The sequence below is a fragment of the Polistes dominula genome, unplaced genomic scaffold (assembly GCF_049000335.1).
Source record: "Polistes dominula isolate Pdom_NZ unplaced genomic scaffold, Pdom_raw_medaka contig_16, whole genome shotgun sequence".
NCBI lineage: Eukaryota > Metazoa > Arthropoda > Insecta > Hymenoptera > Vespidae > Polistes > Polistes dominula.
The window spans coordinates 4734804-4753292 of NW_028301040.1; the positions used below are offsets into that span (position 1 = coordinate 4734804).

Genomic DNA, 18489 nt, shown 5'->3' on the forward strand with positions numbered 1-18489 from the left:
AAATACACAAAAAAAATAAAAAATAAAACGGAATAATAATAAAAATACATACGAGCGAGAATACCCTCTGATGAAAACTTCATATAATAGGATTGCTCTCGATTGAAGCTCGGGTTTATTTTTTATTTTATTTTTTTTTGTTCCCTTTCGTACCTTTTCTCTTTTTCTTCTTTTTTTTTTTTACCTGTTTTAACAACAACAACAACAACGAAAAAAAAATAAATAAATAAATACAATCATAAAACTAGGACAACGGGGGTAAAGTAAATAGAGAAGATTTGTAAATGTCATTGATTCCATTACTTCGTTTTTGTCATTGCAATGTAAAATACACAAATTTTTGTTATTCCCTAACAATTAATTTATTCGTTTTGTATCGTTTTAAAAAATTCTCCGTAAAATATTAAAAAATTACATTTAAAACAACTGTTAAATATCGTTAAAGAATACAAAAAAAAAACAAACAAAACAATTAGTAGAAAAAAATCTATTTAAGTTAGTTTATAAAATTGAATGATTTATGTTTCTTAAAAAAATATTTAACATTTATGAATCGATAAATATTAAAGGATATGAATTTTAGAAGAGAACTATACACTTTTAGAAAGACTTGATCTGTAAAGTCTAAGAGATAAGTAAAGGTTGGTCCTTGAAGACGTATTAAAACGGATATAATCACGAACGGCCTCTAGGCAGGTGAGCATCTAGGTCAGAGTATAAAGTTTAAGGGTTACTACTGAAATTTGCATATCATTCGAGCTCAAGACGCGAGCAGCCCTCGTGCGCACCTAAGGAACCTACGATTGAGAGAATATATACAGTATAAAGTATATATAATATATCTATATATATATATATATGTATATGGATGATATGAATTTATATGTATATCTACAATATTCCACAACATCAGATTGTTGCTACCGCGAATAACGAATACGAAAAAATGCTCTTGTAATTTCTCATTCGCATTGTTAAATAAATACGAAATATTATTCCATGCATATCAAATAATTATATATATGTATGTGTATGTATGTATGTTTGTAGTTACATGACTTTCTAAAAACAAATCAAAAATTTGACTTTAGGATTATTTTTAGTTAAATTTTATTTCGTCTTCTACTTCACGTGCCATAAGAGTAGATAATTAATCGAATAATAAATCAAATAATTAAAGAATATTTTTTTTTTATTCACATAATTAATCTATCTTGTAAATGTTTACAGAAAAAATATTAATATATAAAGAGAATATCTAATTTTATATTAAAAGTTGGAAAACGTTTCGCGGAAAAATTACAAATGAATTAATAAACATTTAAATAATAATAAATTGCATTTAATATTTCGAAGAAGTTAAATAACAAATTATATAATCACAATGGTCATCGTTTTATTGGTTTAGAGATGGTATTGGTATTCCTCTTAACTGATTTGACTAATGCTTGCAATTCTAGTTTTAATTTTTTATTATTTTCAGGAGGCATCTTTTCTTCCTTTTCCTAAAACATTATCACAATTAGAAAAAAATGTAAATTATCCGATATATAGGAAAGTATTTGAATACTTACATCAACAGGATTATGTTCAGCTCTTCTTTTTAATTTCTCTTGAATTAAAGTATCGGTGCCTTTGGTTTTTCTGTAATGAGGATCTGCAGGATCAATGTTGAAATTATGCGATGTAAAAAGCGCAGAAAATCTGGCATCGTTAACGTTTACTTGAAAATCATCTTCCTCGATATTTTGTACATTTTGTTTTTTCTTCAATCTTTTGCGCTTAGATTTTGACAAATTGGTATTAGCTTCAATTTTATTCATGTCGAAATGTTTCTTATTTTCATTCTCGGTTTCATCCATTAAAAGTAATTCTAATTCTTTCGAACGTTTTGTTTCTTCGTTTTCCATAAATGAAGAATCATCATCATCGCTATTTTCTCCAGTTATTTGTTGCTCTTTACGCGATAACCGGCCATTTTTCAGTTTATTATTCTTCGAAATATTAACATCGGAATTATCCGAATTCGATGCATCATCGTCTTGTAATTCCATCCGTTTTTTGATTTCTTCCTTCCTAGCTTTTTGTTTGATTTTTCGTTTTGCTAAATATTTCTCGAATGGAGCTAAATCTTCAATTTTATTTGATTTATCCTTGGCTAACTTATCTTCTTTTTCTTCCGTTCCAATGCCCCATGTAAATTCTAATTCAACGTCTTTATTTTTTTTTGCCTCTTCCTCTTCGTCCAATTGTTTCAACAAAGATTTATATTTTTCGATGGGATCATTAGGTGTATCTGAATCCTCTTGATCTTCTCTTTCGTGCTTACCGTTTTTTTCAATTTCATTGTCTACAATGTGAATATAAAAGTTAGATGTTATCATACATTAGATCAATATATTACACATCAATTTACCTGTATCATCATCGCTAGTTCCACTACCTAAATAAGCTTGCAAATCTTTCTCATTTATTTCATTAACTTTTCCAGAATTAAGCTTATTTGCTAATTCTTCCCTGTCTGGGTTTGTTTCGTCCCAAGTTAATTGTACTTTTGCTTGTTGCAACGCAGTAGTAACAAATTGACGTGGTTGATATTTAGAAATTTCTGGCAATTCTGTACACACTTCTCGTGGTTCCTGAAATAAAATAAATCTTCATTTATAAAATGCAAAAAATATTAAACAATAAATAAAGATAGAGAATTTGTTAAATACCTGATCAAAAGTCATATCATCAGGTATAAATCTCAAATCTAGTCTTGTTGCAGTACACTCATATTCGATACCATCGCAATCGGTATAAATTTTGTTAGCAGTTTCAGCAGAATCGCATTCTAATACCGCATAATAATATTTTAATCTATTCAATTGATACTTTCTTAATTTTTCCATATGATAACTCGAGCCTTCTTCGTTCTATAACAATGAAAGAAAAATAAGGAAATGTTCATTCATGGTGACAATAATTAAACTTACATCACTTTCACTGTGACCTTCTTCTTCTTCTTCTTTTTTATCATCAACCAGTTCTACCGGTCCTTTTATTTCTTCTTCTTTCATACGTTCTAAACCAAATTCTGATGGATAGATCTACAATATTGAGAAAAACTTAATCATTAGACTAGAATTGTTAATGTGCTGGTGTAACGTCAGTAATCATAGCGTTAATAATAGCTCAATAAAATAAATACTTTATATAAAAAATAATGAATATTACCGTAACTGAATGAATAATACCACCGCTTGGTAAAAATGAATGAAATAGGACCATCAGATCTACGGCACGTATTCTATCCCAGTTCATATTGCAAACAGCTAATCTACGTGTTATTTCATCGGTTGTTTCTGCATCTTTATCTAATTCACCCCAACCATGTTCTACGTCTTCCTCTTCGTCTAAATTTGAAGATAATATATATTTGTATTTGTTTATGCAAACAATTTAGATTAAAATTAAGGTAGGAATATAGATTATTACCACTGTATTCGGAAGTTTCTTCATCCGAAGAACTATCGGTTGCTAAAATTCCTTCACCCCTTGCATAATTAACAGAAAGATCTTGTAATCTTTCTTTTATTTGATTAGTTAGTTTTAAATGTTCATCTTTCTTTTTTATATGCAACTGTTTTTCATTTTCCTTTAATTCTTCATCCAAATCATTTGTACAAGACGAGCTAGCGGTACATGGATTCTCGTCAATATCTTCCTTTGATTTTGTAGCATTTTTTTCTTTCTGAATATCAACGTCAGTTTCATCATGTTTTATTTTATTATTACTCTTTGATATTCCCTTTTTTCCACCTTTTTTTGTTTTCGTATTAATCTCGGTATCTGATTCATCTTCACTGCTACTTTGCTGATAGTATTTTTGAAGATTTTCCATAGAAGTTTGGTTAATAGGTTTACCACGTTTATCAACCGTATATTTAATTGCAAATTTGTCATCATTAAACATACTTTGAAATCTTTTATCTATTTTAATTTTACGCTCATTTTTTGGTATCCTTTTAAATTTGGGATCCCTTGCAATATGTGCAAAACGTTTATCAACAATTGGCTCGGCCATGACGATAATAAATAGTTTACAAATGTGAACAATTAAATAAATTAATTAATAGTTTCAACTATTCCTCAATTGTTGTAGAATCTAAAAAAATATTAATAAAAATTTATTAATTTAATGAGTAAATAAAACATAACTACTAAATGTATGATTCGTATTGTTTCACATTTCAGGTTATGTTTTAAATAAAAGATTTACCTTTTGCAACAATGTTGTTTCGTTAAATCGGTTGTTGTAATGTGCTCAAAAAAATATCAACGTTTCTTAAGATAGCAGAAATATAAATATCGTCAAATTTTCTAAATATGTATATGTACACACTTTACCACGTGTTTTTGTAAATACACTTGTCATATGTTTTTCGTAACGTAGTACACAGAAGTGTAGATGGCGCTTTTACTACCCCATTGATGAAAATAGTAATCAATGAATGATAAATACTGAATGAGCACGCGTTGAGTTTAGGTACCGCTAGATGGAAGCACGGATGCAATTAACCATATATATATAATTAGAATATTTAATTAATATATATATAATTAAAAGTTTACGAAAATTTAATGTAATTTAAAAAGGAGGGCGAATTATAAACTCTGCGTTATTTGTAAGTAGATAAAATTGTTTTGATCGTATTTTACATTAGTCTTACTTTTTAAATATATAATATCATCGAAGCAAAATATGTTTAAAAAAACCTCATTAATTTCCAATCTTGAAATAAAAATATTATTTTAAATTTAAATATTTTACGACGAAAGAAATGCGAGCTTAAAATAAAAGGAAAATCTGAGAATAATATATTCGATCAAATAGGAATTGTATATTACGTATACATACAAATACATATTTTATATATATATATATTTATATATATCATCGTATATTTAAATTACACGACACACAAATTACAGCATCTTATAAACATTATGAACAAACAGTAGGAAAATGAAAGTAGGAAATGTGCACGAATGTTGAATCCCACTCTTTCGTCTATTTTCTTATTATTTTTTTTTTTCACGTAACATGAGGTATATTTCGTATATTTAAAATTATAACAAAAAATTTTCGGAATGTGACGAACGACTGTTACAATTCGTCAGTGAACAAAAAAAAAAGGCAAAACTAAGTAAAAAGTATTGCTTAAAATAAAATAATGGCTTAGAGCTTGATACCATGGTTGTTTCTTGTGGATGAGGTAAAATAGGCTTAAGTTAGACATATTTTGTTCGATAAAGATTCTTTATAATAAACGAGCGATTAAAGAGAAATTGCGATGGAACAAGATAGATAATTATAATATCTAAATACATACATACATCGCGACGATTTGAATTTGCTTTGCATTTATTCTTTGTTATCATCTTTTTTTTCTTTTTTTTTTTTTTTTTGAACTTTCTCTATCGCAAATATACATAGAAATGTATTATAGTCGCATATAAAGCGCGCATATGTTTCGATTCTTTGATTAACTTTTTCATTCATTCATTCGAGACACGTAAATAGGAAGCAATACGCGCTTATATATACACTTATGATACACGACGATGCGACAACGCATTTTCAAATAAATGGAAGATCTGTTATTTTGTTTAACTTCAATTACAGAGATTTATTTCATTATCTTATTTTATTATTTTCTCAAACAAATTAAACAATTTCGATAGTTTTCATAATTATCAATGCATTTCGTGAGAATAGTTCATTATTTTTCAGAATATTACAATTTTCTAATGTATTTGCTTTTATTTCATATCCATTCAATTTGATTGAAAATAGTAATGAAATAAATGAATCATTTTAATTAGACTGTTTGTAGTTGAAATGAAACATTTTAATTAGACTGTTTGTAGTTGAAATGAAACATAAATATGGTCTCTATTAGTAACGCGAACTCATTGATAAAATCACGTTCTCTTATTGGAGAGGATTTTGTTCAGATACTTCGAGGTCTTTTCGTCTTATCACAAATGCACGTTTTCTCGTCTGCTCGTCATCTAAAATAGATAGAACAAAGTCTATAAAGATAATTAATAAGTAGAGGAATAGGGATTACGTGACGGAGGGTTCAAAGTACACGGAGTAGTATCCTCGTAGGGATTACGAGGATGACGCTATACAAATAATGTTACATTAACTACAGTGGGTGGTGGGTAGGGGTTGGTTTATTAGGTATTTGCAATGTTTTTTTTTTCTTCTTGTTATCTTCTTACTTCTTTTTATACACGTATACATACACACAAGAGCGTAGATTTGATTAGAATATAAGATACGAATCGCGAAACGTAGTTTATTTACGTTACGTTGCGGAATTGGAAATGAACGTGCGCTTAATAAATCTCTAATAATCGTTAAAACCTCTTAAAAGAATATTTGTACATGAGGCATCACTGGAATATCAGCTTAACCAACCAACCAATCGACTGTAATAGCCGTTTCGCATCTACATACATGCACGACACTTTCTTTATTACCTTCTTTACTCGTGTTTTCCAACGGGGTTCTTTCCGATTTTTCAAAAGTTGGGACTTACATGTTCGTTCCTTTTCTTCATTTGTCAATGTTTAGCAAAAAATGTTGGTAGCACTCGTAGTACATTAAGAATGTGGAAAAATATTGTTTAGAAAAACGTAATCCTTTATGTTTATTGCATTATCATAATAATAAACGACAATAAAATGACGTCGCGGCGAAAGGAAGCTTTAGCTTCTCTACGAAACCCTTTGCACCTTAGGTCACGTTGTAGTTGTCCCAACCTAGTTTACGATCGTAACAACGCTTTGATTCGGAAAGTAAGATATCTGAGACGAGATATCTATGGCTAAAGCTTTAACGGAGAGGAACGTACCTATTTGCTGCAATATCTGCCTGCATCGTTCTTCTCTCTCTCTCCCTCTAGCTCCCTCTTTCTCATTCCCTCGTATCTTTCCTTCTGTGAGAGAGAACACATAACGCCGGAGCCGTGACGAAATATTTCCTCGCAAGCAACCACCCACACCATCGGCGTACAATCACGAAGGCATACGTTTCGTCATAACCTCCTTAGCCGGTGAACAAACATCGAGGTAAACCACACGTTGGTGGTAGCTCTCTTGTGATAGCTTCGTTCCAAAGAAAACGTTCACCAACCTCCGTTTTAACCGCCATCTGCATTTTTTTATTTTTCCTCTTTGGCGGCAAGTATATTCTAATTTATTATCTTTGAATGATTCGGAACTTTTCCCTTTTCGTTTAGTGGTCCAGCCACTAACGAAACGCAAAGCTGCATGACAAAAATTCTACCTTCTCGCAATTGTCGATGGAAAAAGAACATTGCACACGCTTCGATTAGAAAAATTCTTCCTTTTGCACGCCGTGATAGGTTTAACGATATAATAAATACTACGAGAGGGAGAAAGATGAAACGTTTTATACGTTCGTAAATAGTTACATGTATTACGCGCGTGAGAATCTTTTGGATTAAGTATTCGAGTATGAATATTTTGTCCGGCCTCTTTCACGAACGTTCCAAGAGTAGTAGTAGCTGCAGTAGTAGTAGTAGTAGTAGTAGTAGTAATAGTAATACATACATACATACATACATACATACATACATACATACATACATACATACATACATACATACATACATACATACAAAACGAAGCGATCGTGCATTCTCTTAAACGTGAAACTTTTCTTAATATCAAGCCATTGAAAATGGAACTTTTATCGACCCAAAGCGACGAAAGCCCTTTTCTGTCCAAGTCGAATTATTATTTTGAATTTATCTACGTAAGTAGGTAGGTAGGTAGGTAGGTAGGTAAGCAGTGCAATCGAAACGACCAAAACATAATTGTTTGCGAATAAATAAATCGTTTCGTTGTGAGATACAAAGCGAACTTGTAACATACTCGAACGTATTCTTACTCTCTTTCCTGTCATTTAGAAAAAGAGAACATTACAATCATTCGATAGAGTTCATCTGATCTGACAATATCGATCTGATTTTTACAAGTCATTTGACTTCATTTCAAGGGTTGAGAAAACAGAGATCTAAACAATTCGAAGAGAGATTAGAAATGATTTCCTAAAATGTTTATCTCGTTACTCTCTTTCGAACGAGGAGCAAAAACAGCCCTTTAAGATATATTTTCTTCCCTGAATTTTCTTTGTTTGAGTCGGGGGTAGTTGGGTGGGAAAATTCACTTGGTGTGCTGCTTCGGTAGATGTCTCTTCATGTGCAAAGCGAGATGATCGCTCCTAGCGAATGATCTCTCACAAACCGCGCATTTGAATGGTTTAGCCCCGGTATGTTTCCTGTAGTGCCGCGTTAATTCGTCACTTCTAGCAAATCGCCATTCACATTCTGGCCATTGACACTGGTACGGTTTTTCTCCTGTAAATATATAATCAAACAAAAAAGTATCAGATTTATTATCCTTTAATCAAAATGAAATTAAATATAATCATCATTCTTATTGCTAGTATTTTCGTTAGTTAGGCCCGAATAAAAAAGACCTCTGTGTGGTGCACTACCACCCATTAAAGGGAAGGAACAAAGCGTTTGCTCTTTGCCAAGAGATGCTTTTTTACTCTTTCTCTCTCTCTCTCTTTCTTTCTCTCTTTCTCTCTTTCTCTCTTTCTCTCTTTTTCTTTGGCGTAAAGTGCGCGAACGAGCGAGCTCTCGCGTACCCGGTCGAGATGCCGCGGTGACCTTTAACTGTACTCGCATGCTGCAACACGCTCACCTGTATAAGCCTACGAGTTTTAGAGTGCCTGAGATCCCCGAGCCAGTTGCAGGATGCAACCAAACGAGAGACAGAGCTACCGCGAACACGCGCATAGCTGCATTCCGTTAACGTTCTCCAACTTTGCCACAACAAATTTATCAAATGATAAATTATAAATGAGTTATTGAAAAGGAAAAGATATTTTTGTTTTGTTAGCCTAATAACACAAAATTAAACAAAATGTTACTTCGTATAATAATCCGCCTCATTTTCCTATTCATTCATTCGAATGTTAAAACAAGGTTCGAGTGCTAAATTTTCCTTAACAATGATAGTTAGAAAATATTTAATTGCTAATGCGAGTTTCGTTGAGTGATTGTACTAAACAAAATCGCAACTAATAATACAAAAATATTTAATTTAAAATTATTTTGTTAAACTCGACTAAAATTTGTATAATATTGTTTTAAAAGTAATTTAGCTTGATTTATATGTGCATAAGTAGGTATATCGTAAATCTGTTCTAATCCACGCATGTACACTACATATATATATATACGTTTATCGGCGAGTGGTAAGTTCAACGATGCGGATACGGTTTGCTTACCCGTCCGCATTCCAGTTAACATTTGCCAATTAACTTCGCCAAGGCAGCCAGTCGGGGGCCACGACGATTAGGACGACGTGCATTATATACATAGTTACTATATACTTGTACACATATATATATAAGATCCAAGTTAGAGTTAGTTATACGGTATCGAATTTCGTAAGATTTTCTTCGTCAAGATGTAATCGCGTCTCCGCACTAGTGGTGCAGCCTAATGTTCCCGTTAGATACACTTTGAAATAACAATTTCTCACGCAAAGCTTCGCGAGCAAACTAATGATACCGATTTACGAATATCATTGATGTTGTTAAGCCATTAAAGGGAGGTATGTGCACATGTACCAAGATAGTTTGAAAAGGTTTTTCAAGCTTATTGTTTAAATTAACGAACGATCTATACTAATTTTACATTTAGTTTGCATTATCCTTTATCATGAAAGGTGTTTTCAAGCTTATTGTTAAAATTAACGAACGTTCTATCCAAATTTTACAGATTTTAATCTTTCTTTTTATTAAATATCAATAATTTATTATACAACAGTATATAATTAACTAAAAAGAAAAACAAACGTAACGAATAAGAATCTACGAAGAATCGGGAAACGTCGAAAGTTCGATAAACGTAAGCATACAGAGAGAAAGAATGAAGGAGGTTATAGTTGGAAGAACTGAGGAAGAAGAGGACAAGAATCTATCTTTCTCTTTCTATTTTTATCTCTTTCCCTCTTTCATTTCTTCTTGATGGTTAAGAGATACACCCACTCATCCCAACTCGTTTCGTCGGCCCGTACAACGGTCTCTCTTTCTCTCTCTTTCTTTCTCTCTCCGTCTTTCTAAGGAAAGGACCCCAACCGGTCCACGGTTGGCACACGCATACGTTCCCATACGATCGAAGCGTTACCACCACGAGCCACGTTCATTCACGGGTAGTACACGTTCGTGAGAATCCGTCAGAATATTTTCTTCCATTCGGCAAACTGTTTGAGAGGAGATTAGTAAAAAGAAAGAAATAGAAACAAAACGAATACACCAAATTGAATTTCATTTAATTTCAATCAAAATAATTAACATAATTTTTTTTTTATATTTGTTGATTAAACAATAAATTAAAAAGAATAAAATAAATAAGAAATAGTGGAAGACGAAAGTATTGTGAATTATATGTAGTCTCAACGAAAACATTTATTAAAGAATTTTTTTTCTTCATGAATGACCACGTGACAGGATCGAGTAGCTCGCACGCGAGAGACTACGGCGTTTTCTTTGATAACTTACCATGTACAAAAAACTACGAGGCTCGTGTCGTGAATGAATCTCGTAGTAATGCAGAGAGAGAGCGAAAGAGAGAGAGAGAGAGAAAGAAAGAAGGTAGAATCACACTGACAGATTGCCTTTACCAAGAAAAAGGTGTTAAATCATCCGAGATACGATTGAAATCTTAGAAGCTCTTCTACCGATCGGATTATATCGAAAGTAATTCGATCGAGTGTCTTAGACATTGTTTTTCTTTTTTTTTTGTTGCAATTCTGGATTCTTTCTGGGTATCCTTTTACTATTAATGATTGAATATATTTATTTTAGCATTAATTTAAATATATATAATAAATACTGTTTTTCAAGTAAAATTATTTTATTATTTAACCCTTTGAGGGCTGAATACTTTTAACTAAAATGTAAATTTGTAGGAACGGAATAATTAGTTATTAACCAGATTCTAATAATAAATTATATTTAATAATTACAGTTTTTATATATTAATTAAATATAATTTAAATAATTTTTATTTTAATTATAATTTTTAATATATTTAATATTATTTAAATTAAATTTAATATAATTTAATTAATTAATATAAACATTACATTATTTTATATTAATATTAAAAAACACATATATGCGTCGATAGACCACTCTTATAATATTTACCAAACGCATATATGCATCCATAGCACTCTAAGGGTTAAACGAGCCAGACGTAGTTGAAAAATATGATTTATTAATTTTTAAATTGGTGATTATTTCAAAATCAGATATGTCGGAGATATGGGTACGATTGGATTATCTGAAATAAAAAGTAGAATCGATAGATGGATGCAACAACAACCGTGTGTTGTATCGTCTGTGATGGAATTTATCGTGGTACGAATGTGGGGTCATTTTATCTCGCATAGTTTCTCCCTCGTTAATTCGATATCGTTCAAAAAGCCGCGAGCAACAACGATCTATAAGTAAGAATGAAAAGAAATAAGATTCGTAAAGTATACAAGTACGTTTGTTTGTCGAAGCATTTCTTCGTTTTGCCTCAGGCCGTCCTTGATAATTTTGGATCACTTTCACCCAGGCTTCATTATAATACTCCCATTATACTTAGTACCATTAACGATTCGATTCGAACTTGGTTTATTCAAGTTTTATATTTTATTCTTAAGATAATAAACAAGTGAAGTTGTATCTGGTCAAGAAAAGGAAAAATATTGGGTTGTTTGGAAAGTAATTTCATTTTTTCTTGACACAATGATGCAAACTGGCAAATAAAAACACGTGAGATTGGTGAGATGTTAAATTTATCAAATTCAACTGTTTATGTCCACTTGAAAGGCCTAGGTTTAACCTCGAAACGAAAATTGTCTTCATTTTTATAAAAAAAAAAAAAAAAAAATTACTTTCCAAACAACCCAATATATCGTATAATGAATCTAATGAAAAAAAAAAAAAAAAAAATAGCAAAAGGAAAAATTTGGAATTAGGCACTTCACCATATCTCACAAACTCTCTTCTCCTCACCACTATAAATAGTTGGCTCTCTTCGATTTTTTACGATACTCTTGTAAACAGCTTGCCGGCAGTTCGATAGAGAAAAAGAGATAGATAGAACAAGAGAAAGGAAAGCAAGAGAAGAGAAGAGATGTACGCCAAAGTTGGAAGTGTGTAGATGAAACAGGAATGTTGCTTACCTCGCGTACTAACACACACATAAGCAACGATCATCTTTCTTGGTATATACGCACGACCACGCATGTGTTCTCTGTATGAATGTGTGTTGTTATTCGAAAATGGAAATAAAGATTGTACTAATAATAAATGTATATTTCATATTAAAAAAGTAAGTATGTGTGAGAAAGAAGAAAATATTGTATCTCATAAAAAATTAATTAAGACAAGAAAAAGAGCTGAGGATAACTCATGATTTTCTACGTATGTGCGCGTGCGCGTGTAGATTAAGTAAAAGAGAAAAAGAGAGAGAAGTTGAAGAAGTGAATGCAATGTTCTTTCGTGAAAAGGCACGTAGACGATTCTCGGCCGTTCATTCAAGAAGAACGCGCCACGTGCCTGAGGCTCTCGAACCGCTAACTACGCCACTGCGCTCCATAATTGAGAAGTGAGATTCTCAAACGAGTTGTATATATATACGAGTTGTGTATATATACCTATATATACATATAACGGATATAGCTTTGTAACAAAATTACCGAGACACCCTGTATGTTAATACTTATGTAGGTGTGTGTGCAGGATGAAACAGACACACAATATCTTTTAAGATAACGAAGTGAATATTTTTGTCAGTTATTTCAATAGAAACTAACCATAAGAGAGATAAGGAAAAATGGGAAATATTTTAAGCCAATCAAAATGATTATTTTAAAATGTTATAACACATTACTGTTGGGTCTCAGGGGCAAACTTTAAACAACCAATTCTTGTTAGTATTTCATTTTTCCCCTCGTCTACTTTTCTCGTACGAGTTATGCGTACGAAACGATGACGGCTTACCGCAAAACCTCGAGGTATCAATTCGAAAGTGGTACATCGCACTTAAGATGCCTCTGGCTTGCATTCTGTAAGAGGTTGACGTAGAATGGCCACGTGTAGAAGAATCGTATCTCTTTTTCTTCTACAACGTATGGTACGTTCGTTTACCCACGTGTATGTATGTATGTGTGTTACTCGATGCGTCCAAGTAAATAAGAGACAGAGACAAAGAGAGAGAGAGAGAGAGAGAGAAAGAAAGAGAAAGGGAAGGAAGAACGGAGAAAGTTAATCACCAACTTTACATGCAAATATGATTTTTAACAATTTTCCCCAATTTTTTTCTTTTAAATAAATTCTTTACGGTTTAATTAGTATCCTCATGATACTTGAACGTTTTTATTTTTTTATTTGTCCAAGACTCGTCTCGATTAATTCATCTTTCTCTCTTTCACACATGTGAGCGAGCGTGCACACACACACACACACTTTAGCAAAGTAGTATTTGTGAGATGTGTTTGGATACGGACAGGATGTGGGTCGCTAGTTACACTTTAGTACTCGCATGCCATGCTCGTGTCGTTCCTTATACGTTTACATATGATAGAGACTCTTGTGACACCAAGAGCTAGTAAAAGGTATTAGAAGAAGCGAGAGAGAGAAAGAGAGAGAGAAACCGCGCCCTGCCCACGCCAAGAAGAGAGTCGGGACCGACTTGGCACTTTCAAACTCTCTGTCCTGCTTCGAGGATGAGCTACATACCTAATTGTTAAATGGTATAGGTATTTTATACTATTCGTCTATGTTGCCCTTACTGTCCCACCCTGACGCGATTGGCTAGCACATAATCGCAATTTCAATAAGTACACTTATTTAATTTATTAAAACTTACCTGTATGTATTCGCTGATGGGCCTTTAGGTGCGAACTCTTCGTGTATACTTTCGTACAACCTGCAAACAAGGAATAACGAACGTTTTAAAAATGGCGCCATTGTTTAGTTATTTTGACCGATTTTGCGTGCTATCTTTTCATACGAATTAAAAGAAAATAAAAAGAAAATTTTTAAAACACACAATTAATACTTTTTATAATGTAATCAATTGTTGCAAAACGAGTTTCAAAGATTATAGAATAGCATAGACAATTAATGTATTTTAAATGAACGAGATTCCTCGAAAGCGAGCAGGTATTAGTTCGTAGGCATTGTACAACGAGCAAATGCTCGCAGTCGTTGTCCTAACATTGGTATCTCGTCTGTTTGCCAGGATTTGCCTATCTCCAAAGAAACTCAATGTTGTAAATTTTTGAAAGGTGAGACTCTAACATGTGACAAAAAACGAGGACACTCACAGATAACCGATAGACTTTAGGTCAATGGTCTTACGTCTCGATTTTGTCAAAATAATTTTGTTCATTGCATAGGCAAAATCGTTCAAAATAAATTAGAGAAAAAAAAATGAGACAAACCTATGAAATCACAGTGGTGAACACGTCGCTTTTCGAGTTCAGGATTGTTTCGTCTGTTAAACTTGGTCGTTATGGGTGGCGGTTGAATCCGATGGGGCGGATTTAGAATGGAGGGTTGCGGATAGGGCGGAGGCGGTGTCCGTCGTGGTGGGCCACCACCGATGGGCGAACCAGGATCCGAGATGGGAGGTGTTAACGGTGAGATGTACATCAACCTGGTCATCGAGCCGTAAAGAGGTGAAGTCGTTGCATTACCAGCTTGTTGATGGGCTTGAGACGATCCGTGATGATTCGTCGTGGTATCGTTGCTGTTACCGTTGTTATTGTTATTCACATTGTTGTTGTTGTTATTGTTATTATTATTGTTGTTGTTAACGTTATTGTTAACGTTATTATTGCTAGCAACGGAGGGTGTATTGGCATTTCCTGTATTACCGGTAACACTATTTCCATTTGTAGAGTTAACCGGTGGGAAAGCTTTGAAAGATGCCGCCGTTGTCGTAGTCGTAGTTCGATGATGTACGAGCTGTTGTTGTCCCCCCGTCGACACATTAGACTGTCCCGAATTAGAAAAGCTCTGTCCCGGATTCGAGGCTGGCCCTTCGAGCAAGTGTAAAGTCGGCGGGGCTGGCAAAGGCTCTGTTTTTATTTCCACTGGTGAAAGAACCGGAGATGTCACGTCGTCGGATTCCATTTTAACATGAGATTGAGAACCCAACATGTCCGCGTTCTCCGGGTCGAGCTTTTGAATGCTCGACGTAATGTCTTCCCAAAGGGGAGGCCTGAGAAAGACGTCATCGTCGTTTCCACTTGGTTGATTCCTCGACGATATGTAACTAACTTGTGGTCTGCATACCGGACCACCGACTTCAAAAAAGTCCTCCATGTGTACCGAGGATTCTCTCGTATCCTTATCCCCGTCATCTTCGTCTAATTTTGGCAAACGATCGAGATCTTGTCTACAGAGAAACGTATCCAAGTCCGATGTCTGCTGAAATCATAATTGACAGATGTTAGATATGATTCATCGCTTGTTATATAAATAATTGTTACGATAACATTTATATAATCAAATTATACCCCATTGATTTCTCAAAAATACGAAAACTTTCTCTATTCATTCAAGTTAAAAAAAATCGTCGCTTCTTATGCGAGCATAGAGGTCTCCAAAAGTTGAGCGCGCGAGTATTGAGTGAGTTCAATGCTTGCATCAACGTATCGATCTTCGTAAGATCTTCAAACGAAACAGATAAATTTATTTTAATTATGCTCAGTTTAAAACGATCGGTCGCGTATAAAATCAAAACTGAAAGGGTGAAGAAGAAGAAGAAGAAGAGAGGGGTCGTTCGAGTCCAATGACTTGCATTATGCTGATGTACCGATGATGCACCGCAAGGCTGGTACACCGTCGTTCGTGGTCCGTTAATATGCAACGAGCACATCGGGGGCTGTGCAGCATGAGGTCTTTCCGACACCCCACGCCTCGTGTCCCAACGTTACTACGCACGAGAGACCCTTGAAGGAAGAGATAAGAGGAGGAGGAGGAGGAGGAAGAGGTGGAGATGGAGAGAGAAAGAGAAAATCGAAGAAGTAAAAGAAGAAGAGAAGGCAGGGTAGTAAGCGATGCTCCGTCATTCTTTGCATGATTTCTATTCGTTCAACGCCGCCCTCGCGTACCAGCTATCTTCTTCCTTTTCTATCGGGACGAGAACGTGCGAGCATAACATTTTAAATATTTTAATGCGCCACGCTGGTCGAGGTACACGTAACAAAACGCCCATCTCTTCTTTCTCTCTCTCTTTCTCTCCCTTTTGCATTCTTTTCTTCTTTTTTTATTTTATTTTTATTTTTTGATCATCGATGATCGATGGATTTCGTGCTTACGTTTGGTAAATGATATATCCTATCTATCCTGATATCATCAATATCAGGAAGCAATTTGATGACATTATACAAAAAGAAACAAAATGATGTCCGTTATAATTGAAGAACCTAATTCTATTATTAATCTTTTTGAATAATGATAAAAATATATTAGAGGAATTTATTAAATGGTCAAGATATAGGAAGTTTGCGTCCGTTCTATGAAGAAGAAGAAGGTCGACGGTAGTCGCTTATAGGAGAGAAATTAACGACGTTATGGCTGACGTTGGAAAAGGCAGGGGCAACGCGTTACACGATCGCAACGCTGCTTGCTTACTTGCTTGCTTACTTGCTACTTGGCAGTGTGTGGTGCTATCTCGTGTTATAGCACGAATCTCGTGTGTGTCCTGTTGTAATTTTCCGAGCGGCACACGGTTATTAATCACACGGTTATATACGGTAATGACGAGAGCCCGTCTCCTAATGGATCGGAAGCATGATGTTTTAATGGAATAAAAAGAAATCGTCGTGGTGGCTACTTGTATAAGTAGATAGATGGAATCAGAAAAGAAAAAATATGTGTTTCTTGGTGTGTGTGTGTGTGTGTCAGATATATTTCATGTAATTACATCGTTACGGTTATGTTATTTGCTTTATGTATGTGTGTATCTCTCTAATGTAGGTCGAAAATCGTGCCAACTTAAATAACTGCATAGTCGACTAATAAAGAGTTCGAAGAATTAAGCTAAAGTATACAGGTAATACGTGTAATATCATTTTGATTCAAATAAAAACGTGATAGGGATGTATTTACTTATAGTCAAAATGATATAAGTTTGTATTTGTAACAGATAATCACGTTGTTTAAAAATTACAAAAAATAAAAATATAGAGATAAGCAATTTTCTTAATTGACGTTATTCAAAGAAAGTTTTGTTATCAATTGACTTGGACGTATTTTCCTTTTACAATTTTTTCTGACAAACGAAATCTTCAGTGGCGTGCTAGTTCAACCCTTGAACTTTCGAAATATATTATGAACAACGACGATGACGCCGATGACAAAGGGAGAACAGTAAATTGGTTAAAAATTTTCGTAAGGAATTCCAAAGCGAGAGAACAAGAAAGAGAAAGAGACGAAGAAAGAAAGAAAGAGAGAGAGAGAGAGAGAGAGAGAGAGAGAGAGCTCATCGTTCGTCCGGCGAACGCGCGCGAGGTGATTTATGAATTATTTACACAATGAATTATTCATCGTCGGAAGATTGGTATACTCGCAACACTCGATCCTACCTGATATGCAATTTGAAAAGGAGTTTGTAGCGCGCTACGACATGCGCTTGCGTGCGAAACATTATATTTAAATCCCGTACGTGGTTGGTACGACGCGAGGGTACCTATCCAGTTGAAGAGACAAAACTCGAATCGGTCGAACGACGCAATGACGATGGTTAAGTTCCAACATTGACGATGAAATCAAAGGGAACCAAATGAAATGTTTCAGAGTCTAGCGGAAAGGGAAATCTTACGGGAGGTCTACGAATCTCTCTTTCTCTTCTATCTCTCTCATTTTGATTTATCATTCTTTTCTCTCACTATGCTAGGAACATACCAAACTCAAATGTCAAAGTGAAATATTTAATGATAAGATAATAGAAAATTGTTTGAGTACATATTATGAGAATAATATATGAAAATGTAAGGTGCGATAAATATATTGGTTTATTTTTTTATCTTGTGTTAGTTGGTTTTTATTTGTCTTGGTCTTCTCCTTCATATATCTCTTATTCTTTCTATCCGACACCTCGCCAAGTTTCCCCCCTCCCTACCCTTCATTCCGTCCCTTTCTCACGTTGCAATAATGATAGTGCGGAACCACGAGCAAAGTTCGTCCATCCGGCTATTAATGCGCGTAATCATAGAGCCAGGGTCATCGGTGTTAATAATGCGTTTTCGAATCTGTCAGAGCAAGAACGAACACCCACGCAGTCGATAGAGCGTCGTTATTACTATCGCCGTATAAAC

General features: G+C 34.0%; 2 protein-coding genes across 3 annotated transcripts in view; both read right to left on the minus strand.

The window, feature by feature from the left end:
• Positions 1-1174: 1174 nt before the first annotated feature.
• Positions 1175-4423, minus strand: LOC107066269 (ESF1 homolog). The gene is made up of 8 exons (XM_015320743.2): positions 4265-4423; positions 3481-4150; positions 3220-3398; positions 2979-3092; positions 2718-2918; positions 2417-2639; positions 1575-2350; positions 1175-1505 (listed from the first exon to the last, which is right to left on the minus strand). Exons 2-8 carry the CDS (start codon positions 4067-4069, stop codon positions 1389-1391), a joined length of 2199 nt encoding a protein of 732 aa, XP_015176229.2. The 5' UTR covers positions 4070-4150; positions 4265-4423; the 3' UTR covers positions 1175-1388.
• Positions 4424-7898: 3475 nt separating this feature from the next.
• Positions 7899-18489, minus strand: part of LOC107066261 (uncharacterized) — a 58213-nt gene continuing 47622 nt past the window's right edge. The window contains exons 2-4 of one of the 2 annotated variants that reach the window (XM_015320734.2): positions 14605-15592; positions 14028-14087; positions 7899-8441 (exon numbers count right to left, since the gene is read on the minus strand). In XM_015320734.2, coding sequence (XP_015176220.2) covers positions 8248-8441; positions 14028-14087; positions 14605-15592 — 1242 coding nt within the window. In that variant the 3' untranslated portion in view covers positions 7899-8247. Of the gene's footprint in view, positions 8442-14027; positions 14088-14604; positions 15596-18489 lie in introns of both variants that reach the window. The other variant, XM_015320733.2, reaches the window with a different exon arrangement.

What these genes read in the sequence shown, in the direction of transcription:
- LOC107066269 (XM_015320743.2), bottom strand. Translation starts at nt 4,069, where the DNA reads ATGGCCGAGCCAATTGTTGATAAACGTTTTGCACATATTGCAAGGGAT. An exon ending in GTATTATTCATTCAGTTACG is followed by an intron (nt 3,093 to 3,219) that starts GTAATATTCATT and finishes TCAATATTGTAG; the next exon opens with ATCTATCCATCAGAATTTGG. An exon ending in AACTAGCGATGATGATACAG is followed by an intron (nt 2,351 to 2,416) that starts GTAAATTGATGT and finishes TTCACATTGTAG; the next exon opens with ACAATGAAATTGAAAAAAAC.